The 12,859-nt window shown below is 41.1% G+C and overlaps 1 protein-coding gene across 1 annotated transcript in view; it reads left to right on the top strand.

Moving 5' to 3' along the window:
* The window catches only part of HS3ST5 (heparan sulfate-glucosamine 3-sulfotransferase 5), a 281,111-nt gene extending 270,146 nt beyond the window's left edge, over positions 1-10,965 (top strand). The window contains 2 exon segments of the mRNA NM_001193687.2: positions 3,668-3,806; positions 8,357-10,965. Of these exon segments, the coding sequence (NP_001180616.2) occupies positions 3,700-3,806; positions 8,357-9,290 (1,041 nt within the window). The 5' untranslated portion in view covers positions 3,668-3,699 and the 3' untranslated portion in view covers positions 9,291-10,965.
* The last annotated feature ends 1,894 nt before the right edge of the window (positions 10,966-12,859 follow it).

The raw sequence follows: 12,859 nt of genomic DNA, 5'->3' as shown, positions 1-12,859 counted from the left end.
CACTACAACCTCCACCTCCCGGGTTCAAGTGATTCTCCTGCCTCAGCCTCCAGAGTAGCTGGAATTACAGGCACCCGCCATCATGCCTGGCTAAGTTTTGTATTTTTGTAGAGATGGGGTTTCACCATGTTGTCCAAGCTGGTGATCCACCCGCCTTGGCCTCCCAAAGTGTTGGGATTACAGGCGTGAGCCACCACACCCAGCCTGTTCTAGTTTTATAAAAACAAAATTAATTCACACCTGTTGAATCAGAATATCTGAGGGTGGTAGCAAGTGTGTGTGTTTTAAAGGCTCTGCAAACTTACCATAGAGAATCACTGGCCTGTGCAGCAAAGCAGATTCTGGGCTTAGTACCTTTCCGTAAGCTTTCTAGTGCTTCTGAGTCAGTCAGTAGGTTTAGCCCATTGCTAGGAGATGATGATGATACACACCAAGAAGCAGCTAACACTAAACAAACACTCATGCACAATGAAATGCCTAACTGTGGTTCTGACTGCAAGAACAAGAGTTAGTGGAGGTGGGTGATGATCCTGGACTGGAAGCTGGAGAAGGCTTCCTAGAGGAACTGTGATATAGCCCAGACCTTAAAGAATGGGTGGACTGGAGCTAAAAATAGACAGGTGGACCAAGGAGCTGGTGAAAGTGGACGAAGCATTGTGCAGTATAGTTTTAAGCAGGAGGGTGTGGGCATTATGTTTAAATAGCAGAGGAGGTCGACAACTTCCCTAGCCTTCCTCTGAATTGGCCCCTTGTATGAGGCTGGAGACCCTTGCAAGGGTCATGGGGCAGGCACATTTTTCCTTTGTTTTTCCCATCCCTTCCCTTTGCAGCTCAGCCACAGACAAGCTTTATTCCCTCACACTCCTCATCTGTGAATGCACACTAAATTCATTCATGCTAAGAAACAGATGACACATAGTCCTTTGCATTAGTCTGGCAAGCTAATAAACCTTTATATAGTAATATCACTTGTAGAAACCTCATTTCATTCTTCCTGCAGCACTATGGAATGGGGACACCAGAGGTGGTCCTCATATTGCAGATAAGAAAAGGAAACCCCAGAGAATCCAACCTCAAAACCGTAGAGCTACTAAGGGGAGTATTTAATTGGGGGACTTGAACACAGTTTTCCTTCTGCCACCCTGTTCTGCAACTTGCTGCAGTATTTGCATTTCAACAAGGATCAGAGCCCAAGGCACGTGGGTCTAACTGAGTACTTCAGACATCAACCTGTAGACAGGAGATTGGTTCTTTCAGGGGAGCTCTGAATCACATTACGTAGGTAACTGTCTTTGTCTTCACATTATCTGTCAGTTGTGTGATCACAGGCAAGTTGGAGAAAATTGTGAGCTTCACTTGACCTATGAAATGGAAACAACTCCATCTACTTTATAGGGTTTTTGAGAATTTCCTGAAATACCACCTGGACAATGTCCTTGCTACACAGTGAGCCTCAAGAAACCTCACTCTCTTTGTCTTCCGCATTTTATCTACACATAAGGCACGCTCTGCTACATCAAAACCACAGGCTCACCCAGCCTACCTGTCTTTGCTCTCTCTTTTCTTATGCTCTTAGCCTTTTCTCTCTTTCCCTCTACCTTTGTCCAGCCACACCTTCCTACCTTCACTTCTTAAACAAGCCAAGCATTTTCCCTCCTCAATCCCTCATGTGAGTTGGTTCCTCTGCTGGCTCGTGCCTCTTTGCTTCTCCTCCTCCAGGTGTCACCCCAAGTGTTACTTCTTCAGGAAGCACTGAAGTAGGTTCTTCCTATTATTCTTTCTCACTAGGTCCTGTAACTTTCCTTTGTCATACTGAATACAATTTGTAAGTATGCATTAATCCTGTTTGTAGGCTTAATGCCTGTCTTCTCCACTAGACTGTGAACTCCCACAGGACAAGAACGTGTCTATTTATTCGGCCACTATTCTCCATGGTACCCAGTACAGAATCTAGCACATAACACATATTCCATAAGTATTTGTCAATTGTGTGTTGGATGAGTACTGGTCTCATCTCTCCCTCTTAGGATGCCCTCCTACCATTTCCTCAGCAATTCACATAGTACATTCCACACACAAAAAAAATTTTTACCATGCCCACATTCTCTGACCTTTTCCTTAATTTTATTTTCCCAACACTTATTCATACATTATCATAATTGGGTAAAGTTCTCTGGTTGTTTCCTGATTCCCTAATCACATTATCAGTTTTCTAAGGACTAAAACTCTTTGGGGATCTTTTTTGGAATCTCCTATAAACCTAGTGTAATAGTTGAAAATGCTTTGGGAATTCAGTGATTTCTCGATGAACGAATGAATAGATCAATCATTCAATCCTAGTATATCCCTTTTGCACAAGGAAAATCTTCACATAGCAATACAGAGATATCATTGCAGCAAAACAATTTCTAACCATGACTCATTTCTATCTATATAGCTTCCTTCTTGGGTTACTATTTTGAGTTTCAATAAGAGGCAAACAATCTTATCTTGAAAGGGGGATTGGATTTATTTTTAATAAGAAAGGCTGAATTGGGAGCTTGCATTTTCCCCAAAAATTTAATAACAGCACTAGTAAAGCCCTAGACTCCTCAGCTGGCCTTATTTCAGGTATATGAGAACAGAGCTTCCAGGTAAGCTTCTTTCATGATCTAAGAGTGAGACCAATACCACCAAACCTGTCTAAATTCATTGACAGCCAGGGGAGGTCACACAGCAAAAGCATCTAGTCTGAACATGTTTCAGAACCCAGGACTGGGCAGAGGACATGGAGGGAAACATCAGGTTCCGCAAGGCCATTGTCCTCAAACTTGTGACATTCTGATACTTACCACTGATAACTTCAGTAAGTATCACTTTGATCTCACCCCCTTCTACTCACAACTAAAACAAAACAAAAACATATGTAATTAAAATATGTCATTGCTGTGCTCAAAATGATAACTTATGAACTGGGATTTCAAATTCACCTTGTTATTCTGAAGCAGAATCTTCAGTTTATGATTGCCCTGCTGGTAAGCCTCAAGTTGCTCTTTTATTTTTTTTCTTTTTTGAGACAGGTCTTCTCTGTCACCCAGGCCAGAGTGGAGTGGCATGATCTCGGCTCACTGCAACCTCCGCCTCCCGGGTGCAAGCGATTCTCCTGACTCAGCCTTCCTAGCAGCTGGGATTACAGGTGCCCACCACTGCGCCCAGCTAATTTTTGCATTTTTGGTAGAGACGAGGTTTCACCATCTTAGCCAGGCTGGTCTTGAACTCCTGACCTCAGGTGATCCACCTGCCTTGGCCTCCCAAAGTACTGGAATTACAGGCTTGAGCCATCGCGCCTGGCCATGTTGTTCATTCTATCCATATTCTTTGAATCATTTTATACACACACACACACTATATGTTACATGCATTTTAATTTACTTTGACAATAATCTAACAGGTTCTGTCTAGTTAGCATCTTTTCCCCTACAGTTAGTATTTGATCTTATAACATGGGCCAGGAAAAGAAAGGTAAGTTTTGCTAAATATACCTGTTACATCATGACAATTATCAGAGTTGGTGTGGGATCTGCTCTTTGTGCAGTGTCGCTTATCACCTGTCTTCCACCTCTGCTTAGCTCTGTGACAACAAACAGAGCCTCTAAGAGATGACTGCTGATGAGTCCTTCTATCGCAGGCTGCAGCAGTCCTGAAGGTTGATGGAGGGCCATGCTATTCAAACAGCAGGCGTGGCTGAGACAGAAGCTCCTGGTGCTGGGAAGCCTTGCCGTTGGGAGTCTCCTGTATCTAGTCGCCAGAGTTGGGAGCTTGGATAGGTGGGTGCTTAAACACATGCTTATACCCCTGTGACTTTAAGTCTTGATGTAAACTTCTTTAGGACATAATTTTAAGTCTATCCACTTGTTTTTCTCCCTCAAAATTCCCAGGAAACATGCTTTTCTGCAGTATTGATTTTGATTTATTGAGCCTTTAAAAGAGAGAGATCCAAGTTGCTCAAACCAAGATGTTCTGTCAGGATCCATTTGTATTCCGTGTGCATTGACACTTGTTTTCAGGGAAGGGATAAAGCTGTGTACAGTAAAACTGTCATTTACTAGAGCTCAGTGTGGTCTGCGCGCATCTGGTGTTGACCTCTACCTGTAGCAAAACAGTGATGATGTATCTATGTATCTTCCTTTTGAAATTTATGAGTGGACACTTAATGTGCTATCAGGAGCATTAAAATTATGTATGAGTCTCTAAAGGAGCTCATCAAGTTTGCAATCCATTGCCCTGGAAAGATGGCTGCAGGCATGGGGAGTTTTAACTATGCTAATTAGCTTTGGTTTTCAGGGCCTGAATGCACCAGACAAGGAGGCTGTTGCTCAGAATAATTGCCCAGAAAGCAATGGGAAATCCATGGAGAGAAAATTACAGTGCTAGGTCTTAGCTCTAAACAGACAAACAGTTGAGAGGTATTGAACTTGCAGAAGTCCCAGCAACATCAGCTGGCTTCACATTAAATGTTTCTGGTGTGTTCTGTGTCTAGTCTAACGGGCAAGAACAGAGAAGTTAATTTCTGAAATGTGAAGCTTCCTTTTTTGCCCTTCAAAAAAAAAATTTTTTTTTTTAATTGGAGTTTCGTTCTTGTTGCCCAGGCTAGAGTGCAATGGTGTAATCTCGGCTCATTGCAACCTCCTCCTCCCATGTTCAAGCTATTCTCCCGCCTCAGCCTCCCAAGTAGCTGTGATTACAGCCATGTGCCACCACACCTAGCTAATTTTGTATTGTTAGTAGAGACAGTTTCACCATGTTGGCCAGGCTGATTTTGAACTCCTGACCTTAGGAGATCCACCTGCCTCAGCCTCCCAAAGTGCTGGGATTACAGGCATGAACCACTGTGCCTGGCCGGCCCTTTAAAATTAATTCTTGCACTGGAAAGACTGAAGTGTGTTCTCTGTGAGTTCAGTTCTCACCATCAGTGAAAACACATACAAACTTAAAAATGAAAATCTCTTCCTTTCAGTTTTCTTTTCCTTCCAAAGTTTAAGCTAATCTGTAGACCTTATCACTTAGATATTTAGAAATAACATAGCAGTGGTCCTTGTTTTCCTTCAGTTGCTGTCATTTTGACTGGTAAAGTGAACTCCTTTGATGCTTCTCAATTCAAAATTGCTGAGTAATTGTCCCACTCACTAGTTGTTACCTACCTGAAAGTGTAATCAGAGCTTCTCCCCGACTTCCAGCAGTTTCCTAAAGTAGCACTTGATGATTAATGAGAAGCCTTGAGGTGGTGCCATTGGCCTACCTCTGTAATGGAACTTTTATATCCAGCCCTTCCCAACTGACCTTTAATTAGCTTCCAATCATTTACCTTTTACTTAGTAATTGATCTAATGATCACTAATGCATTATTATTTAGTTGACGATTCTTTTCATTTTCTTAACTCTGTCTCTAGTCTCTAAGGGGATAGCTTTTATTCGGAATTGAATGGTTTGGTGGGCTTTCTAAAAGCCTCTCACTTGAGACTTTGAGATTACGTCTGAAGGTAACACAGGCTTATGTAGGCCCACCCTCCACTAACTGAAGACCCTGCTTTCTGGGAGGGAGGCAGATATTACTTCTTCCATCCCTTCCAATCCTAAACCTGTATGATTTTTCAGTCTGGGACCCACATTCAGAATCTATGCTGTCAGAAGTGGGAAAGAATAGGATATTTTCTCATATTTTCACATCCTATCTTGAGTTAGGGAGTCCAAAAGGCGACTGTTCTGCAGCGTGTGATCTCCCAGGGTAGAAGGTAGAAAAAGGAAGGAAGGAAAGAAGGAAAATGACCCTTTCTACAAGTAGGGAAATTCCATTTGACCTCAAACAAAGCAGAGACTATCTATGTCAGCCACTCTCAGCCAGGGTACTATGAGAGAATTAAATCCTGCAAAAGAGAATTTGAGTGACTGTTTACTCAATTCTTGCAAGGCTGGTACTGACATCATTCTAGGTGCTTAGAACAGAAATCCATCAATGGATGCCTTATGGAATTAGAGCTTAATTCTCAACCAGAACCCAAGAAGAACTGAAAGATGAACTTGTAATATTCCAATCAGTGTCACAATTAAAAGCATCTTTGCCTATGTATCTACTGATAATTTTATATCCTCTATTTAAAGCCCTAGTACATTAATCTCATTAACAAGTGTAAAAACAAAATTCATGTTTGTCTAAACTATTAACTGGGTTAAATCCTGTTTTTTAAAAGCTGTCTAGGCCAGGCTCAGTGGCTCACGCCTGTAATCCCAGCACTTTGGGAGGCCGAGGCAGGCAAATCACGAGGTCAGGAGTTCAAGACCAGCCTGGCCAACATGGTGAAACCTCGTCTCTACTAAAAATACAAAAATGAGCTGGGCATGGTGGCACATGTCTGTAATCCCAGCTACTCAGGAGGCCAAGCAGGAGAATCTCTTGAACCAGGAGACGGAGATTGCAGTGAGCCAAGATCATGCCATTGCACTCCAGCCTAGGCAACAGACCAAGACTCCATCTCAAAAAAAAAGAAAAAAAAAGATTCTCTATATTTTCACACTTTCCACAATGAGCATGAATTGTTTTAAAAATCATGAAAGGAAACATCACGAAAAGTAATATATATTGATATTTCTCCTTAAGCAATATGATAGATAGTTGTTTAAATAACACAGACCAAGACCATGCTCCTCAATTCTGCAGAACAGATTGGGTGTATTAGTCCGTTTTCACACTGCTATAAAGACATACCTGAGACTAGGTAATTTATAAAGAAAAAAGGTTTAATTGATGCACAGCTCTGCATGGCTGGGGAAGCCTCAGAAAACTTACAATCATGGCAGAAGGCAAAGAAGAAGCAAGGCACGTCTTACATGGTGGCAGGAGAGAGAGAGAGCTTGCAGGGGGAGGTGCCACACAGTTTTAAACCATCAGATCTCATGAGAACTCCCTATCATGAAAACAAGGGGGAAATACACCCCCATAATCCAGTCACGTCCCATCAAGCCCCTCCTCTGACATGTAGGGATTACAATTCCGGATGAGATTTGGGTGGGGACACAGAGCCAAACCATATCACTGGGCATGACCTTGAGGTTGTTTCTCATCTCAGAAAACAAGAAAGATGCCATACGGTCTCTTGGGAAGAGCAAGCAACAGCCTCATTGCCACAGAGGGGGAGATACAGATTCCAAATTATTAGAATAACTGGAAGCTTCCAGGTGTAAGAATTGGTTTAACAGCCTTTTTGACTGATATTAATTCCTTTTACCAAGAAGGCTAAAATGCCCTCACAGATCAACCTAGGGAAAGTATAATGAATTTCAGTTCAATTCAGACTATACCTAAATGGAAACTCAATTTGCTAACCATATATGTTAGCCATGACAAATTAAACGGTCACCATCGTCTACTATCATTGTGACTGTTACCACATCTTTCTCCCTGAGAAAAGCAGAGATGGTCGTTCACTATTCAGGATAATATTGAAGTGAAAATCCTCCTTTCTGGCTATATCCATTGCATTCCTTCCTTTATGAGCTTGAGTTCCTGATTTTAATGGGCTTGGCAATGAGGGCTTGAGGTTTCTGGCCCTGTCAAGGTCTTGTTGATGCCTGGTCCCAGGTGTGGTTGGTGATATACAGCACTTGCTGATGGCAATTGGGTTTGATCCTATATTCAGCAAAGTGGAAATATAATCCTGACCTCTTTAGATAGAAAGAGAAAGAGAGGCAAAAGAAATATTATATTCTTCTGGCTGTCCTCAAGGCCAAGCAAGGGCAGAGAGTCTCAGAATGAAAAGCTCAGCAAGTTCCAAGATTGGAATTTTGCAGGTTGATGATGCAAACAGCCCAGGGCAGAAACTGGGACCTCCTTTCAGATTATATCTCAAAGAGTTTCAACAGCCATGTGAGTGCTGCCGGGCTGCAAGAAAATAATACCACACGAAACATGAAACACGTGGCCTCCCTGCTACCCTTCCGCCCCCCAGCTGAAGATTATAATCTCCTGCCTTTCACTTTTTCTTAATGATTTTAACTGGTGAGCTGTTAAAAAGCTATTCGTATGGCTGGTGTCACTTGTCTATCCTGTACTGCGAACAGAGGTACGCGCCGTAGTCAATTAAGTGCTTGGGGAATAAAAAATTTTAAGGAGCACTAATAAAAAAATCTCATCAATTGTGTGTGCTCCATTTAATACATGGTTGCTTAAAATAAAATTTCCCAAACATATGTTCATTATGGATTGCAGCAGGCTGGGAATCAGTGGCTTTATTTATGCATTTAAAGTCTTGGTCTGACTGGGGAACCAGGAAAATGAGAAGTTAGCTGCAATGAGCTTAAAGTGTCTCTGTCTTGCTTGCAGGCTACAACCCATTTGCCCCATTGAAGGTCGACTGGGTGGTGCCCGCAGTCAGGCTGAATTCCCACTCCGCGCCCTGCAGTTTAAGCGTGGCCTGCTACACGAGTTCCGGAAGGGCAACGCTTCCAAGGAGCAGGTTCGCCTCCATGACCTGGTCCAGCAGCTCCCCAAGGCCATTATCATTGGAGTGAGGAAAGGAGGCACAAGGGCCCTGCTTGAAATGCTGAACCTACATCCGGCAGTGGTCAAAGCCTCTCAAGAAATCCATTTTTTTGATAATGATGAGAATTATGGTAAGGGCATCGAGTGGTATAGGAAAAAGATGCCTTTTTCCTACCCTCAGCAAATCACAATTGAAAAGAGCCCAGCATATTTTATCACGGAGGAGGTTCCAGAAAGGATTTACAAAATGAACTCATCCATCAAGTTGTTGATCATTGTCAGGGAGCCAACCACGAGAGCTATTTCTGATTATACTCAGGTGCTAGAGGGGAAGGAGAGGAAGAACAAAACATATTACAAGTTTGAGAAGCTGGCCATAGACCCTAATACATGTGAAGTGAACACAAAATACAAAGCAGTAAGAACCAGCATCTACACCAAACATCTGGAAAGGTGGTTGAAATACTTTCCAATTGAGCAATTTCATGTCGTCGATGGAGATCGCCTCATCACAGAACCTCTGCCAGAACTTCAGCTCGTGGAGAAGTTCCTAAATCTGCCTCCAAGGATAAGTCAATACAATTTATACTTCAATGCTACCAGAGGGTTTTACTGCTTACGGTTTAATATTATCTTTAATAAGTGCCTGGCGGGCAGCAAGGGGCGCATTCATCCAGAGGTAGACCCCTCTGTCATTACCAAATTGCGCAAATTCTTTCATCCTTTTAATCAAAAATTTTACCAGATCACTGGGAGGACATTGAACTGGCCCTAAAATAATATGTCATACAACACTATGTGTTGTGCCTGGAGACACACAATGTCTCCTGTAGATTAAAATATGCACTTTTCCTAGGCAGAGCTATCCAAGTCATTTTTCCATGTATACTTGTACATACGCAGTGTGTGACCAAATATAAGATCAGTTCTTTTTCTACTGAAAATTTACAAAAAAAAAAAAAAATGCTGTCTGCATAGTCACATCTTTTAAGCTATTTACAAAAAAGAAGAGGTGGTGGTATGGGGGGAAAGTGACTTCAGCTATTCTCAAAGAATTAGTCTTCCTTGGATTCAGAATCTGTCACCCACCATTTTCATAGATTTAAGCCAAAAGATAAATGTGTGAAAATGTACCAATGGCTGCGAAGCTTCAGGAAGTAGAGATCCAGTGATGCTTTTTTTTTTTTTTCCTAAGGGAAAGCTGGCTCTTTAATTCAGATGCTGAATTGGTGCCATGAAAACAGAAAATGCTATTTTCTTATTATTTAAAAGAATGTCTTATCTCATAAAATTGACATTGTCCAAAGTTCCTATGGTGATTGTGCACTATTGTTTTCTCGTATGGACCATGGTGTCACTTATAGCATGTCAATCACACGTTGGAAAGTCAAGTCCTTTTACTTCCACGTTGTATGTCAACAGAGAGAAATGTCATGTACATAATGTATATTGTTGTAAATACTGGTTTCACACTAAGTAATTCTATTTTGTAAACTGAATATGGCTATTTAATTTATTGTGAAAATTAAATTTATTGTGGTATTTAAAAATGGAATGGATTAAAATTACTCTATGTGCAATTTTTTTTTAACTCATTTTGTTTTACATGCCCCCTGCTGGCTTCCAAAATGGAAGCTGTTTACGTGCATATGAGAGCACTTGGAAAGATGTGCTTCCCTGCTGGATTTCTGTACCCTTGTGAAAATGTATTTACGAAGTGAGGTTGAGTATATTAAAAAAGAAAAACCTCAACCATCTGGAAATCAAGTATAATAGCCACCTCAAAGAATCCTAGTGCTGCTCTGCTACAACTTTGTAACAATTAATTTACTTGCAGTTGCTGCTGCTCAGGGCAAGAGACAAGGGATATTTTAACAGAATCCAGGCATAGAAGAATCACCATTTTATTTGAACCTCTAATCAGAGTCAGACCGGTAGAGAAATTAAATAAAATAAGATTAGAAAACTCTGTACTGAAAGCTGCTGATGCTTCCAAAATGAATACAAGATCTCAGAACTCTCCCTGTTAGATGAAAATATATCAATTTGCTCAGAAAGGATTCAGTTGCCTAGTGTTGCCATTACTAACATAAACATATGGCTCATATTTCCATCCAGAGAAATTAATGCTAAATTGGTGCCTCACTAACATCAGATACACTGTATTATGCTTACATATATTCAGTAAAATGTGGAAAGGGGTATTAACAACAACAACAAAAAGATGAATTTTTTTTTTTTTCTCACAGTCACAGTTGCTAATCCAGTGGGAGATATTTTAGAGTTTTGTTCAACATCACAGTGAGAGTGCCTAGGGAAACCAGCAAATTACAATGGATTCCCCTTTGATTGTAATAAGTGTTGATTTTCCCCATGAGTTGTTTATCCTGTCCAGTGATTTGATGGTGAACTTTTCTAAATAAATAGCCCTTTCCCCTCCGGTGTCGGTATATATTGCTTCTCAAGTCACTGCCTTGGTAATCATCTCTATTGTTTGAATTAGCAGTGATGCTGTTCTCTCAGCATGAAACAGGCATGACACCAACACGTGCTGGCAGGCCAGCTCCTCCCTCACTGTGGGATGACTCTAGAGTGACAGCCTCAGGTCTAAATGTCAGCCACTTCTCCCCTAAGCCATGAATGAAGTCAATATAAGGATCCTGCTGTCAGATTTCTCTGGGCCTCAACTCTCTGCTAACCATCAGTATAAACTCTTTGAATACAGTGTTCAAGGACACAATCACTGTATTATCATTAGTTTCATAGAAGTATTCCTAGAGCGCTATACAGCCAATATGATTTTGTCCCAGTAACTGTCAAATTACGCTCCCTTGGAACACTGATGTTTCAAAAACTCAGACCAGGTATTCCATCAGTAAAATTACAAAATGGTCATCTTTTCCCAGATTAATAGAGGAATAAAAAATAAGTTAATAAATTGAAATTTCTCAGTAATCATCTTTTCTGTTACCAGTTTTTCTTACACTTTGCTACTGCTACCAATAGCGTATATCAGACTTTATTCTAAGATTCTATTTGACTTATGCCAACTTTTATCTCAATAAGCCAGTATTTCTTCATATTTGGGGGCAGGAGGAGGGAAGCACTGTGATTTCTAGTTGTTCCACTTCCTGAGTAAGTTTGAGAATTGTTTTAAATCTTCAAGCCTCCCCACGGAGATTTAAAGCAAGGGCCTATGTTGGGAGAATTTTTTGGGTGGCAGGTTTTATTTCAGTAAAACAACAGTCACAGCCACTGCTGATTGAGCTAGGTAGGGAGAAATAAAAATGCTATGATTTAATAGCATAACACTCGTGGAGATTTTAAACCTGCTTGTTTAGAAAAATGTTTCCTGTTGTTATCAGACAGACAACAGAACTCTAGAGAAATCTTCACCTCGTTACAATAGCTCCACTAGGGCTCTCTTTAATAAGTTACGTCTTTTATGTCATAAACACCTTGCATGTTTTCAAGAGGCACAGTGGAACCATACAGTTTTGTGAAACAGTTCTAGCTGCAAAGAGAAAAATTGTTTAAGCAATGGCAGGGTTTCTGCTGGACCATAAAGCAGAAATTACACCTTTTCTGGAAGCCAAGGAATTCCAGTTACAATTATACAAATAGCCCAAGAGAACAGAGAGAGACTAGGGATCGGAGAGATTTTAGATTTTAGAACAGTAAAATAAACCCACAGATACACATCCTCAAACTCCAAGTCTATCTCCTACCCACCTGAAACCACTGCATATAAAACCTTGATTAATTAAGGCACTAAACTTTTCTTAATAATTGCAATATAGGATAACAGAAGCCCAAGACATTTTGGTTCTGAGTTAATATATATGATCAAGCAAAGGCTTGTAAATTCCTCTGAGGTTTATAATCCCATCTGATCTTAGATTTGGTAATCTTTACGTTGATGGAGCAGTGAGAAGTCATTAATTGGCAGCCCAGTTCCTCCTCATGAGTGTTTCATGGGCATGCTTCCTGGAATTCTGCCCCTGAAATGAAGGCTTTTCTGGAAGACAAGCTTCAAGGCCTGTGGGGGGCATCACTGGGACACTGCAGATGCGCTGCTGCTCAGGGAAGGTGAGAACCAGGGACAAGTGCAGTCCAAATTCCATCCCTGCTGAGATGCTTTTGCTTGGTCCAATAAGCTGCTTGCTAAATCAAATTGCCTTCATAAGCCTAATTTGAGAATTTTCCAGCAATGGAGAATTTCAAATGATTGTAGTATCTTCCCACTGAAATATTGCATACTCTTTCCACACACTCAGCAGCCATTTTCCACTAAAAATAGTCTACAGTCTAGGAGAAAGAGAAAAACACTCCCCCTCAAAATTA

Source organism: Macaca mulatta, chromosome 4 (genome assembly GCF_049350105.2).
Source record: "Macaca mulatta isolate MMU2019108-1 chromosome 4, T2T-MMU8v2.0, whole genome shotgun sequence".
In the NCBI taxonomy this organism is placed as follows: Eukaryota; Metazoa; Chordata; class Mammalia; order Primates; family Cercopithecidae; genus Macaca; species Macaca mulatta.
The sequence above is the reverse complement of the archived record's forward strand: the minus strand, read 5'-3'. Positions and strand labels throughout refer to the sequence as shown.